The 26,075-nt window shown below is 33.1% G+C and overlaps 1 protein-coding gene across 17 annotated transcripts in view; it reads left to right on the top strand.

Annotated features, from left to right (window-relative positions):
- Dmd (dystrophin) overlaps positions 1–26,075 on the top strand; it is a 2,110,831-nt gene that overhangs the window by 1,493,042 nt on the left and 591,714 nt on the right. For all 17 annotated transcript variants that reach the window (XM_063242792.1, XM_063242803.1, XM_063242804.1 and 14 more), the window contains one exon: positions 718–950. In XM_063242792.1, coding sequence (XP_063098862.1) covers positions 718–950 — 233 coding nt within the window. The remainder of the gene's footprint in view (positions 1–717; positions 951–26,075) is intronic.

Here is a 26,075-nt window from a genome sequence, read left to right as displayed (position 1 = left end):
AATTTTTCCAGGTAACATACATGAATTTCATGCAAGAATTAAAAAAATGTACAACCTTCAACTTAAGCAAGTTAATCATCATCATGGGCTGCTACCTTATATTATAGTTTTAATACAATTAAGTTTTCTTAAAAACCTTTAAACAGTGTCTCACATTCAAGTAAAAAAATCTTTACTGGCTCTCATTTTCCAAAAAACAATGTATCTTGGTTTCTCTTCACTAGTAGTCACTTCAGTACCAACCTAGAATAAAACAGAAAGTATTAATTGTTCCAGCACAAAATACAGAGTTGAGACAAGAACATTTCATTGATTTTGATTTCTCTAAATCCCTCCTCAAAAATTATTTATTTATTATTTATGGAAAGTATAAGTACATCTTATTCACCTAGAAATATCTGAATACTTTTGTTTACTAATTTATTTTTCTATAGAATTATTGAGAAGGATTATTTAAGTAATCTGTCCTAACATGGGAACAAACTAAATCATTTTGAACAATTGATAAATGTATGTTAAAGGTTGTCTCTGAATTTCCTATAATGTATGTGTTGTATTAGAAATGGATTTTATAACATAAATAATTGTTTGGCTCAAATCATTGCCCTTCAGTTAAAGGTGATTTATTGTTATCCAAATTAGCTTTTTAGCTTGTGTTTCTAATTTCCGGTTTTTTTTTCTTTTTTTTTTTTTCTTTTTTCAAAAAAAATATTTTAGCTGCTAGTCAGACTGTTACTCTAGTGACACAACCTGTGGTTACCAAGGAAACTGCCATCTCCAAACTAGAAATGCCATCTTCCTTGCTGTTGGAGGTACCTGCTCTGGCAGATTTCAACCGGGCTTGGACAGAACTTACCGATTGGCTTTCTCTGCTTGATCAAGTTATAAAATCACAAAGGGTGATGGTGGGTGATCTTGAAGACATCAACGAGATGATCATCAAACAGAAGGTATGGGTGCCAAAGATAAAAGTTGGCAAAGGCTTTTCTTAAAATGTATATATTTTTCTGGTCAGTTCACTCTCCTAGACCATTTCCCTTCAAAGTTTTAGACATCTTTTCCCCTAAATCAACAAGCACAACACACTCCATTCTGCTCAACCTGTGTATGAAAAAGGATACAATTTAATGCACTCTCCCAAATTAGCTGTGAATTAAAAAGAGAAAATACAAGCAAAAAAAGAAATAACCTTACATGTATAGCAGGCTTAGTTAAATTCACTAAACAACTGGTATTTTAAAAATCTATTTAATACCAAATAATTAGCTCAATTGAGTTGTTTATATTTAAACTGTTTTGGCACTCTGCAGCCATAGTGTATTGTAGAATGAAACATAATAATCTAGGACTCATTTATTATCCACTCTTCTGAGTTATGTCTGCCAATTTTCCTCCTCCAATGATAAAGATAATTGAAAGTTGGCTATAAATAAAAATGAAAAGTAACAAAAATGAAAGATATTTAAAAATACTCTAGATCTCAATATTGATATTAGTGTAATGCCATAGTCAAATAAACATGTTTTTAATATAATGTTCCATTTTTCAGCCACATCGAAATCCAATTGGAAAAATTATAGCATGAACTAGGATCTTAAGAATATATTGATATAAATGTGGTTTGCCTAGCTACAACAAATATACTATATATCTTTTATATTTCTGAAAGGATAAGAAAGATAATCTGGAACATTTTATATACTGAGGTCATTTCACTTACAACAGCTTTCAAAAGTTTCTAAAAAAACTAGGGAAATGTGCTGAAGATATTTAGCTGTTATAGAATTACCTTTTGAAAAAACAAGGGGCAAGACAGACAGAGGGATTCTTTATCAATGAACTGGCGCATTTTTTGAAAGAAAGATAAGTTTATAATATTTTTAAAAACTTTACATTTAAAGTACCCTGAGCCTAGACTGAGAAGGTCTTCATTAAATGATTCCTTTGTCATTTGCACATAGCATAACTTTGATCAAGTCATTCTCTAGACCTCTGTTCTCTTTTCTGGATATAGAGCATGCATAAGACACATTAACATTTACTATATATTGATGGATATGGTGGATATAAAGATATATACATAGCATATGTAAAGATTTTTGTACTACCCCTTTATAAGAAGTATTTGTAGCAACATTTTTTCAGAGAAAAAAAATGACTGAAACCCATCTAGATGCTATGTTTCTAGTAGATAATAGAATAAGGACTCAAACTGAAATCTGAGTCCTAATTCTATGTTCTTACTACTTATTATGCCTACAAGTAATAATTATAAATGTTGCTACCATCTAGTAATGCGTGTGTTTGCATTCCTTGTCTAAATCAGACGTTAAGCTGAGCATTTAAAATTCCAATGTGCTAATATGTATATAAAAATAGATACCTTTTCACTCTGTCATTATAACAATACTTCCAGACTAAACTTTCAGATGAAGACCATCTATTACCATTTTCTTAGAGTTTTTATCCTGAATGGGTGTTGAACTTTGTTTTGATGTCAATGGTATAGACTTTGCAGTTGGATTGTCTAAGTTCAAACTTTGGCTCCATTTCTAAAGGTGTGACTTAGAATGAATTATTCAAACCTCCTTGAACCTGACTTTATCTGTCTATAAAATGTAGATAATAATACCATCTGCCTGATAGGTTACCATGAGGATTAAATTAGGTAGTAAGTGAAAAATGCTTTTTACTTTCCATTGCTTAATGAGAGTATTCAACAAATGTTAGTGATTAATATTAGGTTCCACAGAAAATTCTGAAAATGTATCACTTCATGGAAATTTTGCCATGCATCCATGCATTCTGTATGTCTTAGCTACTTTCTCATTGCTGGTGAGAAAAATCCAACATTCACAAATTAAAGGAGGAAGGGTTATTTTAGCTCACAGTTTGTAGATGTTTTAGCCCATAGTCTGTTGGTTCCAATGCAGCATGGCACAACAGAGAGATACTGCAGAGGAGAAACAGTCTATGGTATGACAGGCAGGAAGAAGCAAGACTTTATTCTTTCCCTTTTTATTCCATCCAGTCTACAATCCTATTGGTTGATCTCCCCTACACCCAGTATGGATCTTTCCTCTTTAGTAAACCCGTCACCTATACCAAGAACAATGCTAAACCAATCAGTGAACTAATCCAGGATCACACAGCCATATCTAGTATCACAAACCGTGATCCAGTCACTCCCCCAAAACCTCACTCCTGAGCATATGAGGCTCAACATAACATCTAGATATAAGCCATAATATTGTATATCACATAATAATATATTAGTGTGAGAACCCTTTTCCATATCTACAGCTTATTCTGCTATTGGCATTATGGCTTCCTGTAAAAATTCCTTTATGCTAAAATAGAAAGTTCATACTCCTGCATGATGGGTTTATGAGATTTGCATTTACAGAATAATTGATATACTCAGTAGTCCTCAGATTTCCATAAATAACTTAATCTTACTCAGAAAGGATTATAGATTTAGTATTTAATATATGCCTTAATTATCTGGTTGTGATGGCACATACCTATAACCTCAGCACTTGGGGGACTGATGTAGGAGGATCACAAGTTCAAATCCTGCCTGGGCAATATGACAAGACTCACACAAAATTAAAAAAAAATTAAGGAGTGCTAGAGATGTAGCTCATTGTAAAGGCCCTGAGTTCAGTGTCCACTACCAAAAAATTCCAAAAATTAAGAGAGTTCAAGAACCACATATGTTACCACAAAAACCTAGAGTGTCAATGAGGTTTATGTAAATATAATTTCTGTTTTCATATTTATAAATATATGTTCATACACTTATCCAGTTTTCCCTTCTCTTGCTATATAATAATCATGCTTTTCGTATTTATTTTTCTTGTCTTAAAAATAATTTATAGAGACATTGTTAGTTCTTCTTTTTTTAATAGCTTCAATCACTAAGAGGCAATAAAATTGCCCTTAATAATTATGAAGCAATTGTATGCATGTAGAGGAAAGTAAGAAGTAACTTTAGGAAGGATAGTAAGTTGGAAATAATTCCTTTATGTGCTGTTTTAAATAAAATAATCCCAATTTTAATTTTTATATGAGAAGTGAGGGGATACTCCAAAAGAGTCTTATAAACTGTTAAAACACACCTCTGTTGAGACTTAGTCATATATTCATTTTACTATCTTTTATTGGCTACTACTAAGTAAATGAGAAATATAGTGATACTAGATGGTATTGCTTAGGTTTAAAAGGTTTGAAGGGGAAAATATAATAGAAATACTATAGAGACAGATTTTGAAATAATAGCTACAATATATGTAGTACCCATGATATCCCATTTATTGATTTGAATATATCTCATCTCTTATTTAGCACTCACAACACCACCATAAGGCAGGCACTAAGGCATGTTGAGGTTCTTATCTGCCCAAGGCCAAGGAGGAAGGAGACAGTGATGAGATTTTAATGTAATCAGTCATTGTGGAGTCCTGACCCTTAAACATCGTGGTTTTATACTTGCCTGGGCATCTTTGTGTGATAATTGGAGTTATATCAGGGAAAATCAAGCCAGGGAAGAGAACTGAGTTAGGAGTACCTTCCTGAACGACAAAACTTAAAGCAAGCATTAATGAACGAGTTGGACTGAATCAGCTGCATGAAATGAGAATTACAATCGAGACAGAGGGAATAGACAGTAGCTTTCACTGAGATGGGAACCAACATACAATGTTAGAGGAATTACAGTTCCATACGGCCGAAGTCAAGAGGTATGATGAGGAAGAAACTGGTGGCGTTGAATAGAGAGGAGTGTAGCTAAATAAGTGGGATCCTTCCTTACCAGGCTAAGCATTAGTGATGGCCTGTAGGTGATGCTCACCCTTTAAATAGAAAAGAATGGTATTCAACCATAATTTGTTTGTCTATCAGTTAGGGTTCTCTGGATGCAAACAACTTAAATCACCCTCTGATTAAATCAAACCGAAAGTAAATTTACCACAATTAGTGTGAAGGCAATAGAGCCAGGATTTTAAACAAGAAAAGCAACAGGTACCTCACAGCAGATATCACTTGAGTCTCTTTACTTTCCTTTTTGTATCTTGTATAACTGTTCAAAATTTAAAATCTAAAACAGAGAGTGCAACTGACTTTACTGGGTCACATCCATCTCTTAGCTAGAGAAGAGGAGAAAAAAATGATTAAAAAGTCTTCTCTTTCGAAAGTCCTTCACAATTAGGAAAGATTAATTCCCCCCTAAGTAGTAGGAGACTGTTGATGATAAAAGAGAGAATGGATGCTAAATAGCCAATAAACAATAAACGTTCACTGAAAGTGAAAGAAAGAAAGATTATGAAGAATAGGATACAGGAAAGAGAAAATAAACATTTCCAGGCAGTTATTATCATGATCTAAGCAATAGGTTTAACAGCTTCAGCTTTGTCGAATATAGACCCCAAATAAAAACCATTTATATACTAGAAGCTCAAATGTAAGTTTTTAGAACCTTTAGAAAATCAATAATTGATTTTTAATAAGTGTGGATTTCATGATGGATATTATGAATGAAATGTGAGAAGAAACTTCCATTTTAAACACAGTGTGGAACTTGGGGGTTATGAATGGAACTGCAAAGCATCAGAAGTTGGGTAAACTGATGTCTTGATGTAACAAGGCATAATAATCAAGAAGAATTAAGTTTAGAATGTATGAGATTCAGGTGAAATGTTAGACATGCAATAATTGAAACATTGGCCCCAGAAAAGTTACAAGAACATAGCTCTGAATAAGCATGATGTTTAACAACTTTAGACTATGAATTTTAAAATCATGTATATGGTAAAAAGTTTATTTTAACTTAATTTTTTAATTTAATTTCTTTCAAAAATTGAGGGACTGCTGCAGTTATATTATTTATAGAGAAAAAAGCAAAACAGAAAAGGGTAGAAATAATACATAATTTCAAAAAATAAACAGTAAGAAATCAAAATTTTGAATTAATTATAGTAAGCAAAAGAAAATAGAATTAAAATTACAATTTTAAGTATTTAAATGTAGCTTTTAAACAATTGAGCAATTCTATTGCTAAATTTCCATTATTTCATAGAGGAAGAGAGATGCAGTAGGTTTAAATTAAGCCTTTAAAATTAAAATGTAAATGATACTCAAAATTTACTTTTTAGACTTTTGAATGAATTAACAAGCATGGTATGTAATTTATAGTTTAGTGTTAGAACATTCTAAGAAATGTTCCTGCTTCCCAGCACTTGACAGGCTGACACAAGAGGATCATTGCAAATTTAAGACCACCCTGGACTACATAGTGAGACTTTGTCTCAAAAAGAAAAGAAAAAAAAAAAAAAAAAACACCCTGGTACTCTATTTCATCACATTTAAATTGCTCTAAAATAAAATTGTTTTGATAATGATTAGCATTTTTCTTTCTGTTACATTATCTAACAGTAAATGGGGAAAATACAATCACAGGTTTTTCCTAAACATGATTATTAAATCTAATCTTTAGAGAAAAGAAGGAGAGAATGAGGGAGGAGGAAAGAAAAAATGGAAGGCATGAAAAGAAGTGGAGGAAGGAAGGAAAATTAAAGAGAGAAAGAAAGAGGAGGGGAAGAATGCAGAGTTTATGGAGAAGTTTATGGCAATGGGGAACCAGTGTTGTTATGCACAAACAGGATCTAGGTAGTCCTAAAATTCTCTTATTTTTATACTACTGATATCTGATTGCCTGTACCAATTATAGTCTTTTTTCAAGTCACTTTGACCAGGTGTTCAGGGTAATTCACCACTAAAACTAAACCATGCATCCCGCTTGTATTGAATAAAGAATTGAATTGGCAAAAGCAGTGTATCCCCTAATAAGACCTCTCTAGGTTGGGTTAAGACAAACTGGCCAGTCTCGACAGGATAGCATTATTAAAGATTTATTCTTAACTGTACATTGCACTGTTACATAGAATATATCATTGTCTAAAAACTGACCTGTTTTAGTGGCTACAGTGAATATTAAATGAGAAATAATTATTCAATGTGTTTGATTTTGTTGTTTTCAGTGTCAAAATCCTTAATAAAAATTATTTTATTTTAAGAGTTTGGCTCCATCTACACAATGAGTATTTGAATGGCTACAGAAACATTTTGATGATAACTTTTGTTTAATAAACTCACCCATAGTCTGTTGACAAAATAGCTTGTCTATCTGACTCTGGCGTATTGGTGGAAAAATACAGGGTGTTAAAAAGGGCACCACCTGTTTAAACTAAAAGCAAAATGAAAGTGTTTCTTAGTATTATTCTATTGCTGTGATCCTAGCAAAAAAGTGAATAGTTTCAAACAGTTTCTTTATTGAACAAACGAGAAGAGTTACAGACAATTTAATTAATTGGCCTAGGATCATTTAGTGAAAATAATTGTCCTAACACAAATCCAGTCCTCCTGGGACTAGATAATGTGTCATTCTTTTTTCTCTGACCTTCCTCCCATCCCATTTACATATCTCCTTTCTTCACCAAAATTATAACTGAACAAACTTTAAGTTCAGTTTATTTCTGTGAGCATCCAACATATTAAAGTATTGAATGACAGCACAAGATTGGTTTTTCTGTTTTTTCTTTTACCAAACAACTGTTATTCCTTATCATTTTATTATTTCCTTTCTGCACAACCTTAAGAAGCTCCATCCCAGAGCACGCTCTTTCCATATGTAGAAGCTGTGTGTTGCATCATACAAAGAATGGTGCCATAATTTGTCTGACTGAAGATATTTACAGACTTTGTGCTTCATTTGTCTTCTAACAAATGAACATGTTTCCAGTAGTTAGCACGTTGCCCTGTGGAACAAAGCTCTATGTTCATACAAATTTCTTTCGTTAACTAATAGGAGTCCAATTCACTATTGCCCACATTGAAGGATGTAAAGATGTCAGTGTCAGTAGGATGGCTTATACTCTCTGCTCATGACAAAAATAAATTTCCTCTAATGAAAGCAGAGTAGAAAGTTACAAACACACACACTCACCATTTTCCAAGTCTCATAATAACCTTTTTATGGAAAGTGATATCACACACTTTTTATCGCAAAGATAAACATATGCTTAACTAAACCACACATTTCAATGTCATAATAGAAGTGCAGCATTTCATATCTTACAACATTTCATTTCAATTACATGGAAAACTTTGTCAAAGTCTTATCATTGAAAATGAATCACAGTATTTATGTGTTATTCAAAATGAATCATAGTATTCATGTGAATTCTGATAAACGCCAGAACAGTGTGTTTTCAATGAAATACCAATGGGATTCTGATAAAAGAAGCTAGATAGTGTTTGTAAATAATGAATTCTATTTACAAATTTCCTTTTTGAATCTAGTTAGGGTTCACTTATGTGAAATGATTTTTGTTATTTTCAGAGAGACACCCTCAATCTAGGATATTTAACTTTTTACAAGTAAGCAATAGAGATTATTAAATGTTTCTTTTTTACTTCTTAAAAATTTACTATACTTTAAATTTTAGTACCTGCCTTTTGAGATGTATTTTTCACCATAATTTTGGATCCTTAAGTCTATGATTCAAATTATAGTGTATTATGATGCAAGTGGTGCTTAACGTTAGAAGAATGTTAACTAATGTTAATGCCAAGCATAATGTTGTTTTTCTTTTATTATTTCACTCAACAAATTGTCTTAGAAACCGCTGTTAACAAGGCACACTCACGGCAAGTGGGAAGATCTTAGGAAATGAGGTTGGAAAGAGACAGTGGAGTAGTGTGGATTTAAATTTGATTTCCTTCTGCGTGTATGGCAATGAATAATTAAGAATGATATAAGCAACTACTCATCACTATTGGTCAAAAGTGGTTTTGCATATTTATCCACATTTTTCTATGTATGATGGCTTATGTCAAAGTGATATATCTATGTAATTAGTTTCCAAAAGGCAGGTGATGTAATAGTCTGTAATTAAAAAAACTACTACTAGACTTTTCTTTTGTCCTCTAAACATATACTTTGGAGACTCCTTACAGTGGCAGGCAGATTCTTTTTTTATTTTTTTGTCTTTTTATCGGTACCAGGGATCGAACTCACGACTGCCTGCTTGCAAGGCAGGTGCTTATGCCGCTGAGCTAAATCCCCAGCCCCAGAAGGCAGATTCTTTAAAAAAATACATTATATTGACTGCGTGTAAGAACTTTTGGTACAAGGCTAAGTTTTTATTCATTTATTGAATACTTGCTAGTGAAAGGCCTTAGTGTTATCTTCTATTAGACATCAAATTAAGGGTATAGGCTTCAACTTTAAAATGTATCCTCTTTAAGGGAGGCATAAAAGTCACAGGTTACTCTGTCACAAGGCAAAAAAGGTGCCTTGGTGGTTCCAATTATACATGCATTAGAATGAATGATTCAAACAGTCAAGTGTGATTTATTTTCCTCTAAATATGTGCCTACTTTCCATGTAGATGGAAACTATGGTATACTTTTCTTTCCAGTTACATTGTTGATTTTTGCTCAATTATGTGGGGATGAAAATTGATTTTTACACATATATTGATGTTTTAAATTTCATTAACTAAGGTAATTTATCAGTAATTACCAAGATGATCATCACTGCATTAATTTTTTATGGTGAAAGGATTTATTTCATCATGATTAAGTCTAATCAATTATTTTAATTTTACCACTTTTAAAATTCTAACCTGTGATCAGCTACAATTTTTTATTTTTTATTTTTATTAATTTTTTTATTTTAAAAAGAAAAAAGTCAGGAAAGAAAAACAAAAGCAAGAGACAAACAACAACAAACCCAAAATAATAACAATATAGGCTTTCAAAACAGAATGAAAGAAATTTAACAATGGTTGTTATTTACATATTGTTATCTTTTTTAAAAAAAAGAAAAGAAAATTTAAAAAAAATAGAAAAACAGAAAAAAGGTAAAAAATACAGAATTCAAAAAAAATAGCATCATAAAATTGCTAGTTGATACATTACACACTGTCATCTTGAAAATAGTTGCCAACGTCACAAAATCGAAGCACAAAAAGTGGCTAGACACTCGAACATTGACAGTGCAAAACCTTCTGTTCAATGATACATCAGAAATTCAGTAATATCCTCTGTCTTACATACTATACATACCTTTATACCATTTAGAACACTTTCCTTCCCTTTCACTAACAATATCTATTATACTTTTTGCATCCCATTACTCTGTCAGTTTTTATTATTTTTACACTAGAGAGACAATGTGATATTTACTAATGTGAGTCTTGTCTATTGCACTAATGAGCATATTCTCAAGTTGCCTCCGTTTACCTATAAAGGCCTCAAGATCATCCTTTCTTATAGCTGAGTGGTATCCAATTGTATAAAAAAAAACACATTTTTTTCCACTCTGCGGTTGATAGGCATTTTGGTTGTTTTCAAGATTTAGCTATCACAAATTGTGCTGATATGAACATGGGTGCACATATATCACTGTGATATGACCTTTTCAATTTTTCTGGGAAAATACCCAAGAGAGGAATAGCTGGATTGAATAGAATTTCCAATCCTAGATTTTTGAGAAATCTCCATACTGATTTCCACAGTGGTTGCACCAGTCTATACTCCCAACAACAGTGGAGCAGTGTTCCTTTTCCCTCGCATCCTCCCCAACATTTGTTATCAGTTGATTTCTTGATGGTGACCATTCTTTCAGGGGTGAGATGAAATCTCAATACTGTTTTAATTTGCATTTCTCAAATGAGAAAGTTGCATTTCTCAGTGATGGTGAACATTTCGTCATGTATTTATTTGCCATATGTATATCTTCTTCTGAGAACTATGCTCGTCTCTGATGCCACTTTTGGAGAGGCTCTTTGAATTTGGGAAGTTTGATGTTTTTCAGTTCTTTAGGTGTTCTGGATATAAGCCCTTAGTCTAAAGGATTGTTGGCTAAAATTCTTTCCTATTCTGTGCGTTTTCTTTTCACTTTGTTGGTGATTTCTTTTCAAGTGCAGAAACTTTTTAGTAAAATGAGATTCCAGTTGTTGATTCTTTGCAGTTTTTCCTATGCAGATTGCATTTTATTCATGAATTCTCTACCTACCCCTATGTCTCCAAGATTTCTACCTACCTTGTCCTTCAGTAGATTTAGTGTTTCTGTTTTTATATTTAGATCCTTGATCCATTTTGACTTTAGTTTGGTGTATGGTGATAGGTATGGGTCTATTTTCAGTCTTCAGCATGTGGAAAGCCAATTTTTCCAACATCATTTATTAAACAGGCTTTTTCCAGTGAACATGTTTAGCCCCTCTGTCAAATATAAGGTGGCTAATTATCTTTGTAGTAGTGTTTGTATCTTCTAATCTGTTCCCTTGATCCTCAGGTCTATTTCTTTGCCAGTGTCATGCTGATTTTGTTACTGTGGGTATGTAGTACAGTTCTAAGTCAGGAATCAAGATGCCTCCTGTCTTGCCTTTGTTGCCCAGAATCACCTTTACTATTCTAGGTTTCTGCTGTTTCCAAATGAACTTTAGGAATATATTCTCTAAATTTGTAAGATATGTTAATGGTATTTTGATTGGGATTGCATTGAATCTGTATAACAGTTTTGGAAGAATGGCCATTTTCACAATATTTATTCTTCCTATCGATGAGCAAAGAATATCCTTCCATTTTCTAAAATCCTCTTCAATCTCCTTTTTTAGAGTAGTACAATTTTCAGCGTTCAGATCTTTTACATTCTTGGTTAGATTTATTCCTAAGTATTTAATTTATTTAGATATAGCTGCATTAATTTTGAAAGAGAAAAAGTAGATAATAATAGTAGGCTTGTAATCCTTTATAAACTCCCTAAGTATCCAAAGGAGTTTAAGGTTGCATGAATCAATTTCTTATATAAAAATAAATTTGAATATGCTATTAGTAATTCATAATATTTCCAGACTTCCACTTCTTTGTATTTTATATTCTGTGTAAACAAGTAACTTTATATTAAAGAATTATATATCTATATGATTTGATCAAGGAAAGTTTAAGTTCTGTACTATTTACCTCAAGAACATAAATGTCATGACTTGGTTGACATATTTTCCTTTATACATAGAAGAAATACAAAGTTTGTAATGATGGGTCTAACCATTCCATAGAGATTTACTTTATATTACACTCTAGGATCATTTTTAGGCCCTCTAGCTAGAAAGAAATTAACAAAGTATATAGGGAACAAGAGCGTATACACTAGTACCTATTCCGTAACTTGCAGTTTTGCTCTCTGTGGTTTCAGTTATGTGCAGTCAACCATGGTCTGAAAATATTAAATGGCAAATCTCAGAAACAAGCAACTCATAATTTGAACCACATACTTTTCGGAGTAGCATGATGAAATCTCCCGCCCTGCTGCTCTATCTGACCTAGAACAAGAATCATCTCTTTGTCCAGTGTTTCCATATTATATACACTATGTCTGTTAGTCATTTAACAGTCATATCATTTTTGATCAATTGTTAAGGCATCACTGTATTTCTATACCGATACCCTTTAATTTACTTTAATAGTGGCCCCGAGAACAAGTGGTGCTGGTTAACTTGGACCTGTCAAAGAGAAGCCAAGTGCTACTTTTGAAAAGGTGAAAATTCTGTACTTAGAGAAATGAAAAATTTCCATGCTGAAGATCTATCCTAACAGCAAATCTCTATCTTAAAAACTGTAAGGACAAAGCAATGATTTCTAGTTTTACTTTCACACCTCAAACTGTAAAATTTATGGCCATAGTATAATAAGCCCCTGGTCAAGTTGAAAAAAGCATAAAATTACAGGACTTGATACTACTTGTGGTTTCATGACTCCACTGGGGGTCTGGGAAAATATTTCCTAGTGGATAAAGAAGTGCTGCAGTAAGTAAGCCCGATCGTTTCTGTACTTTACAAATTGGAGAGAAGAGAATAATTTACGCCTAACTCTCTGGTACTTTGAAAATGTATTTTAAGGTCAATACGATGGGAAGAAGGGGCCAGAATCGAAAGCTATTGTATTGAGGTGAAGTTTTTCTGTAATTTCACAGTATATTAAAATCACAAAATGCGTACACAGATTAAATCAACAGTACTTTTTGAGAAATTTGACAAAAATATTAGACTGCCATTTGACCACACTTACCAAGGTTCTTTTTCTGTGGCTAAGTATTAGATAGTAGGCACTCGAAGAGGGCAGTTACAAGAACAGGTAGCAGTAGTTGGAAAGAGTACAAACACACACTAAGCTATATGTAACGAGATTTTATAGTAGAATGATTCTCAAAGTCAAAATGATAACATTCTTTATTTGTACCACTGGAAAACATTTTAGGTAAGGATCACACAACCATTTCAAGGTGTAAGTGTCAACTAAATCCAATTATGAATTGAATCCCCAATGACTTAGAGTTCACACTACTTAAAGTTGATTGTAATGATTGAAAATATAGAATTTTCTCACTGAGCAACTCTGTATTTCCTGAGAAGTCTTTAAGATATATGTATGCCTTCTTTCAGAAATTTGTTTTGATAACTTCAATCTTTATTGGTTATGTTAGTAAATAATTCAATGAGAAATTATTTATCCACAAACCATATATAGAATTTATTATAAATCTGCTTTCATTGTCTTGAACTTTTCTTTCCAAATGTTTATCCTCATGTGAATTATTACATTTTTGCACTCAGAAGGAGTTTAAATTTCCTTAAAATCAGGCTTAGAATTCTATTTGCTATACCAGTTAAGGTTGTACTAGATGTTTTACAAGTATTGTTCTTTGCTTTATCATTGGGAATGACTAGGTTTACTAAGCACTTGGAATTTTACAATATTTTATAGAATCATATTTGTATTTATGTTTTGTTAAATGCAGCGTGATTTAACCTTGTTTTTGGTCAATCATGAGTGAAACATTCTTACGAATTAAATCTACCACATCAAGCAAAAAAATGTAATTTTAGACACTAAAAGATTTTCAGAAATTAAAATTTACTTCCAATTAATTCTCTTAAGGTTGTCCTTGGCAGCTTGTGACAAAATAGTCTCTGTAGTAACATCAGTATTTCAGTTTATTATTCTCATAAAGCCAAGCTTCCAGAATTACATATTCCACGGTTGGTGCAACAGCCACAAAATTGTGTGTCCCAAGTCCTTTCTCTGTCCCTAGCCATACTGAAAATGTGACTTTTATTCCCGTGCTTCCAAATAGCTAATGTTTGTGTTTTAAAATAGAAGAAGGGAAAATGAGGAGAGTGAAAACATGTCTGAACTATATTTCAGTTTATAGTGAAAACAAAAGCATCCCTGGCCATCTCACACAAGAGGCACACTTGACCAGAAATGTTTCATCTGGCTGCTCCTAGGTCCAAGGGATCTGGAGAGGATTGGGGGTTTTAATAGAGTAGGTGTGTTTCTATATTCATAATTCTGAATGTGGAAACTGTTGACATAATCCTAAAACCTGGCTTTTCTGATCAAAATTTGGAGTCTTTTAGTTAACAAGGAAACAATGGGTATTAGGTAGGCAATTGTCTATGCCTGCCAAGATCCTCATAACTAATGCAAATTTTTCCTCTTTTGGACTTAAGTAATTTTAATTTAGCTAAATAGGATGTGATCATTTCCCTGTCTGCTCAAATTTCTTGTCACAAAGGCAGCATGGAGATCTAAGTATAAAAGAATAACCACAGAATTAACATTTACTGGTAGACATCTATTATTTTACCTTATAATCATATCATATGAAAGTCAGTTAAAACAGTATAAACAAAGAATACTGAAATACATTGTTATATTTCTTCCACTGCTCTCAAGAAACAACTTTCTACTTATGTGTTATATAATTTTCCAAATCTGTGTGATCTAACACAGTAGCCACTGCCCACATGTGATGATTTAATTAACTGGCCTCATTACAGATGTTCAGTATTCTCCAGTGGCTGGTGGCTGCTATATGAGACATAGCATTGCCATTCCTGAAAACTTACCACAGGACCCTGGTCCTCTATGTATTCTCCATGTCAATTTATTTCAAGATATCAAGGAATTAAAATTAAGAAAATTTCTTTTATCTGTTTTTATCCTGAGCATTTAATATTAAAAATGTCGGTCACTTTCCTAATGGCTTGAATAGCCTGACAAATCCTGAAAAGATTCTTTTGTGTCAATGTATCTGATTTTTGGTTGCCAATTTTTATATTCTGAATTAGTACAACACAAACACATTCTCTAACTTTAAGGGAAAATACTGACTGAGCAATAAAAAGATTACAAGTTCTAGCATGTTAATCAGACAGGAGAATAATAAGACCATTTACTATAAAATATTTAAAGGCAAGTTTCTCTTCCGTGACTGTGCTGACAATTTTGTCCCATGTTTTCCTCCTTGAGCTGAGTTTCCTGAACTGTCACAACAAGCCTTGTTTTTTCCTTAGTGCCCTGGTCTCATTTCATTACTACTCAAAGGCCAGAACTCCTAGAGATTTTCTCGTGTCTTACTACTTTTTCCAGTAGCCAAAATCCATTTTGCCTCTCTTAAGCTCAGGTAATCTGTTTTATGCTGAAAAAAAAATAAGGAAAATAATGATGCCAGCACTCCCAGAGGCTGAGGCAGGAGGAGTAAACTCTGAATGTTAAGATTTGGACTAGGTCTTCAGTTATACAATATAAGTCCTACAGACCTATTGAAGAAAACAGGGCCCGTATATAACAATATTTTATTCCATACTTAATTTGTTGCAGCATAGATCTTAGATTAAATGTTACTATCATGCAGAATAATAATACTAAAAGAAGAGGAAAAAACTAGAGGGCATGCATCAAATTATAGAGTTTCACAGGGTTATACTTATCTCCAAACTCATCGAGTTTTGTATGTTAGGTATGTACAGCTTTCTGTGTCTCATTCATGCCTTCATAAAGTTGATTAAAGATCTTGATTATGAAATGTACTAGTATTTCTATGTGGCTGATTTTACCATTCCCCAGACTGTTCTGCAGAGTACCAGATCTATTACGTGCTCATAGGTGGACTTCTTGCAAAGATCATATAAGCTGAGAAATATCTGTACCCTTTGCCTACCCTAGCAAGTATGATTCCATAGCAAGGTCACTGAAAAGTGCACTGGGAACTTTATCATGGTTTATGTCAGCATTTCTTGATGGAAACTTTTTTTGTAGAACATCTTGATGAAAAGTTTAGAAAATGTTAACTTAGTCAGATGTACATGTCTTTGAGTCACTTGATTTCTCTACATATGTTTGTACCAAATTAATTTTTCATAAGTTTTTTCTCTTAGCACTATGTCTGCAATTTGTGAAGTTGTACCAGGATAACATTTGTGCCTCTCACCAGGGTGTTCCTATCAGGGACCCAAGTAACTAAGCTTTCTGTAGAATGAGTTATTTGAGGGAAAGAATTTAACACCACATTCCAGAATCCAGTTTTCTCTGGAAAAATGTATTATAGTGATTTATATTCACAATATTGATTAATTATTAAAGTTCAAATGACAGTTTTCCAGAGCAACATTCAATATAGGACAGCATTTAAAGTCATTAAAATGCCTGGTTACATTTTAACACTTTCCCATACAAAATCTGAAAGTCAAAAATCACACAGCATTTCATTCTGCTTGAAATGGAAACATTTGTGTTTTCCTTTTACTCTTTAATTTCACAGAAGTTTAATGGGGATATGTAAGGGGAGCCATAAAGTTTTTTACAGTTACTTTTTATCGTATTTCTATTTTGCTGTTCTCCAAAATAAATACTATGTTCATAATACAATATATGTGTAAAAATTTGAATAAACATGGATTCAATTTGGTATATGCCTTCAAGAGTCTGGAGAGTGCTGTCTGTCTGTGTGTCCTGGGACTCAACTATGCACTCCTGGTATTTCTATTTGTAATATGACGTGTTCCTTTGAAAGAACATATGATATGTAATAAAAAAAAATCACTATATAGAGTTACCTGATGTAATGGGCCTTCTCAGTTGTTTTCTTCAACTATTCTTTGCTGATTAGCAAGCTACTTTTCCTGTATAACACAGGAAAATGTATCCTATAGAGATTTCAATCACAGATGGTACCCTAGCTACATTCTCTTTAAAGCATATTTCTTAATGAGGAAACATATTCTATCTTGTTTTCTTTTTCTGTCCCTTGACCTTAGAATTCAAAGTAAAAGTTAGTTGTACAATGATCAGAACCATCAGTTTCTTAAACAGCTGCTGAATTATCTCAAATCTGCTTTTACCTCTTTTATTAAACTTTGCCAATATCTGTCCTTTTATATTAGACATACAAATGTGTTTCATTAAAAGAGAAACATAAATAGTTTTCTCACCTTTGGAAGATTTTTCAGATAACTTAATGGTTGTGATTTTACAAATTTTGAAAGGTCAGTAGGTAAAAATGTTTTGAATTGTTTTGTCTTTTTGATCTGCCAGCACAGTACTTAACCAATGTTTCATATAAGATTTAGTTATGTGGCAATGAATTGTACATGATCATGGTAACTGTATTTTCCAAGCAACTATTTATTGGTTTTGTATTTTGAGGTATGATCTGAATCCCAAAACCTTGTTTCCCTCAATCCTTTATCACCTCAGTTTTATAATATGTTTTGAGATCAGATGGCCTACAGTCCTTTTCGAGAATTGAATAATTAAATCATCTGTAAGTTCTTTATGCTGAGAAGTATTTTTTAATTGTCGTAAGTTATGAAGATGTAAATAGTTTTCCTGTTAAGAAAGTAACTCCTTACTCCAAAATATATTTCCCAGTCATACTAGCACATTTTAAATTTCTACCTTTAATAATTTATGACAGATAAATTCCTTTACTACTTAGCTTTGATAATTGTGTAGTAAGAACTATCCTCATACATCCTATCACCAACTTTGGACCTCTTTACTTCTCTTTGTTGCATTATTTTCAAAACACTTAAGAAGGGGCTGGGGATTTAGCTCAGCAGCATAAGAACCTGCCTTGTAAGCAGGCGGTCGTGAGTTTGATCCCTGGTACCGATAAAAAAAATAATAATAAATCCACCTCTGCAGTTTAATTTCTTTTATATTCTTTAAGAATTCCCTGTGATGGTTGTGCTAACTTCGGTGTTACTTTTTCATATTTTCATTTTTCTGTACTATAATTAATGGTGCCATTTTGCATTATATGTCAAAGTAAATAATTTAAAGTCAGACTTAAAACAAATATTAATTTTAGATGATTGGATACATTTATATGGAGGTTTCTCTCCCTAATCGTAGCAATTATCTTTGTGAAAATGATGAGACACTTGAAAAAAGAATTAATCCTGATGGTTATTTTTCAGCACAAATAAATGGAATCAAAAGGACAGTGGTAGTATAATGTTTCAAGCCCCTTACATTTCATGCTACAAATGAAAGAAAGAGAAATATGTTTCACTCTATTTTTAAGTGCTTTGGAAAATGTGCATTTTCTTAATAGGTTAAAAATAAATGTTAGTAGGATTAGAAAGAAACTCTGCAGTATGGTGAGAAGGGTTCCTTCTGTTGAAAGACATTTCAGACATCATTGTGATATGTGCCTAAGGCCAAAGATGAGATGATTTGAGAAACTTAATAAGCAGAGACAGGTAAGTTTGATCCCTAGAAGATATACAGGGAGTTTACCCCACTTTTATTTTTTCAACTGTTTCTCCTCTTAAGTCTCCAAGTACTTGATAAATAAATGGGAAAAATGCAGGCTATTATAGGAAAGATTTAAACCTGCACTCTGGGGTCTTTTGGAATATGACCTTGATGGAAGTTAATTCAAAATGCTTAGGATTTATTTATGTGGAGATAGCATCACAGTTTCTTCGGGAGCAGTCCCTGAAATGGAGGTGAATATTTAGTGGAGAGAGTTTTGAGGATTTAAAGAATAATGCACAAAAGCAGTGAGGCTTTGATACAATCTCAGCACATGCCTCAACTGCTCATGCAGGGAGTCCCTAAGTCACACTATTTTTTCTGATGTTTTAAGATGTAGGAGAGTAGTCTGGAACTCTATAACCTCACATCAAGCCATGCACTGGATCAAGAGTCTCCATTAGTCAGCTTTTTGTTGCTGAAATCAGTACCATAGAAAAAGAATTTCAAGGAAGAGATATTTATTTTGTCTCATAGCTTCAAATGATTCACTCAAGAAGTTTCTGTCTCTAAGGCCATCATAGCAGCAGGACATGACAGAGAAAAGCTATCTACTTCATGGCACTAAAGCAGGGTAGACAGAAGCACATCAGAGAGGAAGGGTCCGGGAACCACATATAGTGCCCAAGTCATACCCCATGACCCATCCAGACACACCTAAGAGTGTTTTGCTAATTCCCTAGACATCTCTCAAACCAACCACATTGAAAGCCAAGTTTAAGCATCACAAGCTTCTCAGGGAAGGAAGTAAATTTTAGAAAGATGAGTCTCTTTGGCTATGGAAATTTCCATAAAAGGGCTGCTATGTTCTGAATGTCTGGGCCCTTCCAAAGTTCCTAAATTGAAATCTAATCATTGATCTGACATTAGAATCTGAAGTCGTTGGGAAATGTTTCTGTCATGAGGATAGAGCCCTCATAAATTTGATTAGTGCTTTTATAAAATAGACTCTAGACAACTGCCATCCCTTTCCATCATAAAAGGTGTCATTATAAAGGGGTGGCCTCTCACCAACCCTTAATCTTCTGGTATCTTGATGTTGGAATTTTCTGTCTCCAGAATTTTGAGCAATAGATTCTATTGTTTATAAATTGTCAGCTCCTGTGTATTTAGTTATAACAACCTAGCCAGACTAGGAGGAGTTGACAGCAGAAGGCTAACAGCAGCACTTCTGAATCCTGGAGAAATAACTCCCTTGTTTTTCAAGGGAAATCTGGACAGATATCCCAGCTTTTAACCAGAGAAACACCATTTTAAATAGGGACTTCCTGCAAAAAAATTAGATATATAAACTTCAGATTGCTGAAATAAATTGTGGTATATTAGAAACTAATATGTACTTCATATTATTTTGCTACAATATTCTTTTTTGTATTTTAAAGGAAAAATACAATATAAAAATGGCACAAAATTTCAAAACATGATTATAAGAGAGTAGCAATGGTTAGTACATTGTGTATTGTTATATTCAAAGTAATTGCTCATAAGATACAGGCATGAAAAATTGATCAAACAATATAGGCACAAACCTTTGCAATGAACTAATAGCAATTAGTAGTATAACTATCTCAACTATTTTGTGTGTGTGTATATATATATATATTTTTTTTTCTTTTTCCTCTTTTCTCCTGGCAATGTTTCTTACATAATGAAAAACACATTTTGTAGCAGTGCATACCACATGTACATCTGTGAATATTATGCATACCCACAGAGTGGAATTATGGGTGTTACTTTTGCTGTCTTACAGGTTGAAGTTTTGGTATAATTTTCAAAGTCACATATTGTTTCTTGATATAAAGTAATGATAGAAAAATCTGTTTCCTGTGTAAGGAATCCTAATGTTGTAGTTTTAGATTTATTCAAGGTTTTCCATTAAAATACTTACTGCAGGAATCAAGTAAGTGTAAAGAGTTTTTTAAATGAAATATTTAGAAACATAAAAGCATAACCAAGCTAGTATTATTTAAACCTACATTGACTTTGGCCAAGTTGCTTTTGGCAACTTCTTTTAAATAAAAAAAAAATTAGTAAGAGAATATGTTCCTATGCTTTTGGAGGGAGTGGTGCTGGGGTTTGAGGTTAGAGACCTTCATACTGAGCTACTTCTCCAAACTTTTAAAGTTTATTTTGATACAAAGTCTCACTAACTCACTTAGTTTCCCAGACTGGGTCTACATCTAGGATCCTTCTGCCTCAGCCTCCTGGAATGTTAGGGTTACATAAATGGACCACCATGTCTCACTTCCATAATATTCCTGATGCTTATAGCCATCATTCGGTTCTAATATGTACCAGACAAAGTATTATGTCATCATATTTAATATTTCTAATCTTGTTAAAATTAGTACATGTTGACCTCCATTTTACTTGTTTTATAAAACAAAAAACAGAGAGGTTAAGTGATATGCCTAAGACAGTGCCGTTCGTATACATTGAATTCCATCTGCCAGTTTATGTCTATTGTTAAAATATCTATTTACATTGAAACTTAAACTACATTGTGCTAGATTTAGAATTAGTACATGCCTGGGGAATAGAGGGTTTAGATTAAAATGTGTCTGATATGGAAATATAATAGAGGCTGAGCAGCTCTTACCAAAAGTCCTTAAGATGTAAGTATTTCAGATTTTCCAGTTTTTCAGATTTTAGAAATTTGCATGAACTTTACCATTTGAGAATCCTTATTCTAAAGAATCCACAATCTTCAACTTTTAGAGTATCATATCACTGATTAAAAAGTTTCACAATTCATATTGCTTCTGTGGATATCTATTTTCACAGATGCCCAGATAAGTTATAATAGGGAATGCGAATCTTGGGTGGAGGGGCAGCTAAGGAACTTGTCAAAGAGTTAAGATAAAAATGTCAGAGAGCTAGGGTTATATAAATCAGTAGGGCGAATGCTTAGCATGTATAAGACTCAAAGTTCAATCTGCAACCAAAATAGGAAGGAAGGAAAAGTAAAAGAAAAAAGAAAGAAAGAAGAGTCAGTAAGGAGACTATTTGTACAGCTCAGAGAAGTCCCCAGGGAATGGGAGGAAATGGTCTCACTACAGTCCTGCATCTGAACCCCTCAGTATTTCATCTTCATAAACTAATTTACTGCACAGTGTAATTATATCTCTCTCCTGCACATACCCCCAAACACACATAAACATGCAGCCTATAAAGTCAGATGTACTTATATATGCAGACCTCAGAAGACAATTACATAAATACTAGCCTTTTCATGTCTGAATTAAATTAATTGGCTTGGTTATTGTTTCGACTATGAAAAAAGTTATTATATGTGTAGGGACCTGAATATGAAACAAAAGGTAAGGTTATGAAATTATTCATATGATAGAAATAGTATATGGAAATAGAGCAAGATCTTTAAAGGTCTTGTTATTAAACCATGTTGGATATAGATAACCATGAGAACATAAAAAGATAAACTTGATTATTATGCTTCAAGAACAAAATGAATGTATTGTGGAATAGAAGGTGGTATTTGTTGCAGGTGAAAACTGTGTTCAGATTGTTTACATTAATATAGCTTGTTTTAAAGTTTGTGGTTTGCCTAATATTGTGAATTATTCACATTATTATGCAAGTAGATTATGAATATACTTCTGGTAGATAACTATAGCAGAATCTTAGTACGATAGATAAGGATTACATATTCTCATTGTCAAGTATTGTCTCACACTCTGGATACAAAGTTCACTCAAAGCAGGCATTCGAATATTCTACAATCTAGAGGTGGAATTCAGTTAATCTTAGGAAAATATCAGGCAATGGAAATCTTTGGATTCAATGCAGTAAAAAAGCATGGTTTAGTACGTATTAAGTCTTGGAAACCATTTCAAAAAGTATAACTTTTATAGGCTACTCAATCTTTATGGCATCTGTTATTCGTTTGTGTCTAGATGTCCCACCAAAGTTCTGGCTATGATTAAGGGTGTGGGTGCTATACTTGCCCTAGGACAGACAGCCTGCATAAAAGACAAGGGACAGAAAGAGGGCAAATGGCCTCTTTCTGCCTGCTTGTCATGGACTTCTCTTCTTCATATTCCTCTGCCTTGCCACGATGCCTTGGAGTTGACTATAGACTGAAATCTCTACAAACTGTGAGCCAAATAAACATTTCCTCCTTTAACTATGGGTGTTAGATATTTTGTCTTAGCAATGAGGAAAGTAGCTAAGACTCTATCCTTTCTAAAGATAAAGGTTGTCTCTACTGTTTTAACAAAAGCATGTATTTTAAATAACACTGATCTCATATGTGTAAAAAACTCCTTTCTAACATTCATTTAGCTCATTAACAAGGTCTTCAGTATTGACAATGACAAAAGTAGTTAAAATGCTCGTAGAACCTGTCTCAGGAGTCTGGCCTTTCTGATTAAATTCTCACTCCATCCCTGATATGAATTCCTGATCTTAGCAACTGACTGCTAACACATTGACATATCACACAATGTCTACACTGAAATGTGTTAAAATAAATTGTAGGCAACATATTACAGTATAATTAATCTTTTTAATAAGTATTTTAAGTGAGACATTTCTTTCATCTTTATGTCCCTAACTACATTAGAAATTTGATTATTTTCAATGGCTCAACAACAAAACAAAACACAAAGCCCTTAAATCAAAACTTCTTGGTATACATTACAAAGAGGCAACCATTTGATATCAATTCAATCATGAATGAAATGCTATTATATGAGAACATCTCCCTGGCTTGTATGGGGGTAATGGGGCATGGGATTTACCGATTCTGCAATAACCTAGAGAATGAAGAGATGTAACTTTTCCTACAGTTTAGCTTAATGAAACCCTCAGCTTGTGCTATGAGAAGGGTTGATGGTTTTCTTTTCATACAAACCATCTTAGTTTTTATCTGTTTGTTTAATAGTCTGTAATTTGGGATGATATACTTTTGGTTGGACTTTGAATGGCAGGCAGAAAAACCTAACACAAATAGATGAAGAAGTATGATTTTCTATAAATTTCAGAGGGAGTCTCTCTCCCTTTTCCATCTCCTGCATTTCTGTCTATATATTTCTCTCCCTTCATGGCTGTCTATCTGTATTTTTCAGTTTTGCTTTGCCTGAAAAAATTATATATAGTAAACACACAATATCGTGAATTTGCTTTGAATTCAGAATGAGATTTTATGTGGACCTGTGGTCAAGCTGCCGGGGGCGGGTATGTGGCTCAGAGTCCTGGAACAGGAACTCTGCTGCTTTTGTCCTTTTAGCTCCATGGTATTTCTAGGATAAACAATATTTATAATCCTAAGCAACTTATTAGAAGTACTTCTGGTAACACTGTTCTTCTCAAAAGAAACATATCCAATATAAAATTTTATTTTAAATAATTAATTTGAAAGAGTCAACAAAACACTTTTTTCACTGCTTGGTGAGCAAGTATTGTACAACCATATCATAGACTTCAATTGCTGTTCAATTGCTACACACTTTAGTGTATCTGTAATGCTTATCCTTGTGTTCCAGAAAACAACCTCACTGTGTCTTTAAACCTGGAGTGGATAATTGGAAAGTAAGAAGAATTATTGGAAAGTTTCATTAATATGCTACCTTTACTTCACTTTTGTTCTTGATGTCATTGCTACTAGTATTTCAAATTTATGCTTCTATTATTTTGCAATACATTCCTTTATTCCTGTAATGAAAAACTTTGAGTACAATATTTATGTGCAGGACTTAAGTAGATTCTTCTGCAGATGTGATTTATCTCTTATGAATTGAGAAACATCACTTAAAATTTTTTGGAACTTGATCATGCTATGAATCAAGTAAGAATGATCAAATTAGGATGGGAAGATTAATATTTCTTTTTTTGTTGTCGTTCAGTTTGGATGTTGAACCCAGTGTTTCATACATGCTAGGCAAGCCATCTACCCCCGAGCCAGACCCCCGCCGCAGCCATTATATTTTTAATAGAATTTTTATTGACAGATTGTATTCATATATCTTCATGGGTACTTATGGTATTTTAATACATGTATACAATTTGTATTAATCATATCAGAGCAAAATGTATTTGCCTCCCTTCAACCACTAATCATTTTGTCATGTTAGGAATTTTGTGTCCTTCTAGGCATTTTGAAATATAACAGATTGTTGTACCCAATAGTTGCCCTACTATGCTAATGAAGAACCAGAAGTAATTTCTTCTCTCTGTATTTTGGTGTCTCTTACTGAACTCCTCCCTCCATCTTCCCAGACTCTGGTGACCACTATTTTTCAGGTCTTTCTTAATGTTGCCACACCTATAAATCAGTAATAATTTTTTTCTGGTTTGAGGTGTAAAATTATTGGCAATTAAAATCTTACTGATAGTTTATCTTTTTATTAATGTATACTTATTTTTTTTTCTTTTTTGACTTTCATTAGTGCATAATAATTACATTCACTGTAAGGGATTGGTACAGTACGTATTACATTTCAATCCCCTTCATTTCCCCACTCCCTCCACCCCAATGTTTATAATACAGGATGGCAACTTTCATTTTGAGGAATTGGTACAGGAATATAACACATCTTGATCATTTTCAGTCTATTGACTTCTTGTCCTAATGCTCCTTTTCCCATTTCCAAAATTCTGCCTTGTTTCCTACCATCTCTCCTTTATTTTATTCTTTTATTTATTTACATTTTAGGTTTTTCATGTAAGAGAAACCATGCAATATTTAACTGTGACCAATTTCACTTAAGCGTTATTCCACTTTGTTCTCAATTTTTACAAAGGAGAGTAGAGAAAAGGAAAAGAGCCTTGGTAGTACTCTTCCCTTCTCTCTCTGTCCTCACAGCATTTTATTTTTTAAGCCTATCATTGAGAAATATTTTATACATTTCTTCCTTCTCCATATTTTTCTGTATTTTTGCATTTCACCAATTTGGATTAAACCATCCACCACTCTCTTCTGAAGGTCATTTACCTGGAAATGAAAGAGAACAGTATCTTTTCAAACAACTGCATAGTAATCATGTATCATTAATTTTCTATTTCAGGACTCTGGATTATCTCCCCTCCTGTCTTACACCCCAGCAAAATATCACAGATCCTACTGATGCATTTGCATCCTTGGGCTAAATTTGCCCCCTACCGTGTTCCTGCTGTTTTCTATATGGAAGCAAAAGGATTTAATTGTTGAAAACACAAAGGCTAACTCTTAATTTTCATAAGGGGATCCTCAATCTGCCTCTGAACTACTCTTTTCCTTGATGAGAAAATTGCCTTCTCCATGGTAACAATTAAAAAATACTTCCTGATTTTTGATAATACTAGCAGAGCAAAGAATTAAAAAATAATTGAGACTTTAAATTGAAGGGAAAAGAAGACAGCTGAGAAGAAAGCTTAATGTTTATGAGGGGATATTGGGGGCACAAATG

Source organism: Cavia porcellus, unplaced genomic scaffold, assembly GCF_034190915.1.
Source record: "Cavia porcellus strain 051 isolate PalLab524CR breed Dunkin Hartley unplaced genomic scaffold, mCavPor4.1 scaffold_33, whole genome shotgun sequence".
NCBI classification, from domain to species: domain Eukaryota; kingdom Metazoa; phylum Chordata; class Mammalia; order Rodentia; family Caviidae; genus Cavia; species Cavia porcellus.
The sequence above is the reverse complement of the archived record's forward strand: the minus strand, read 5'-3'. Positions and strand labels throughout refer to the sequence as shown.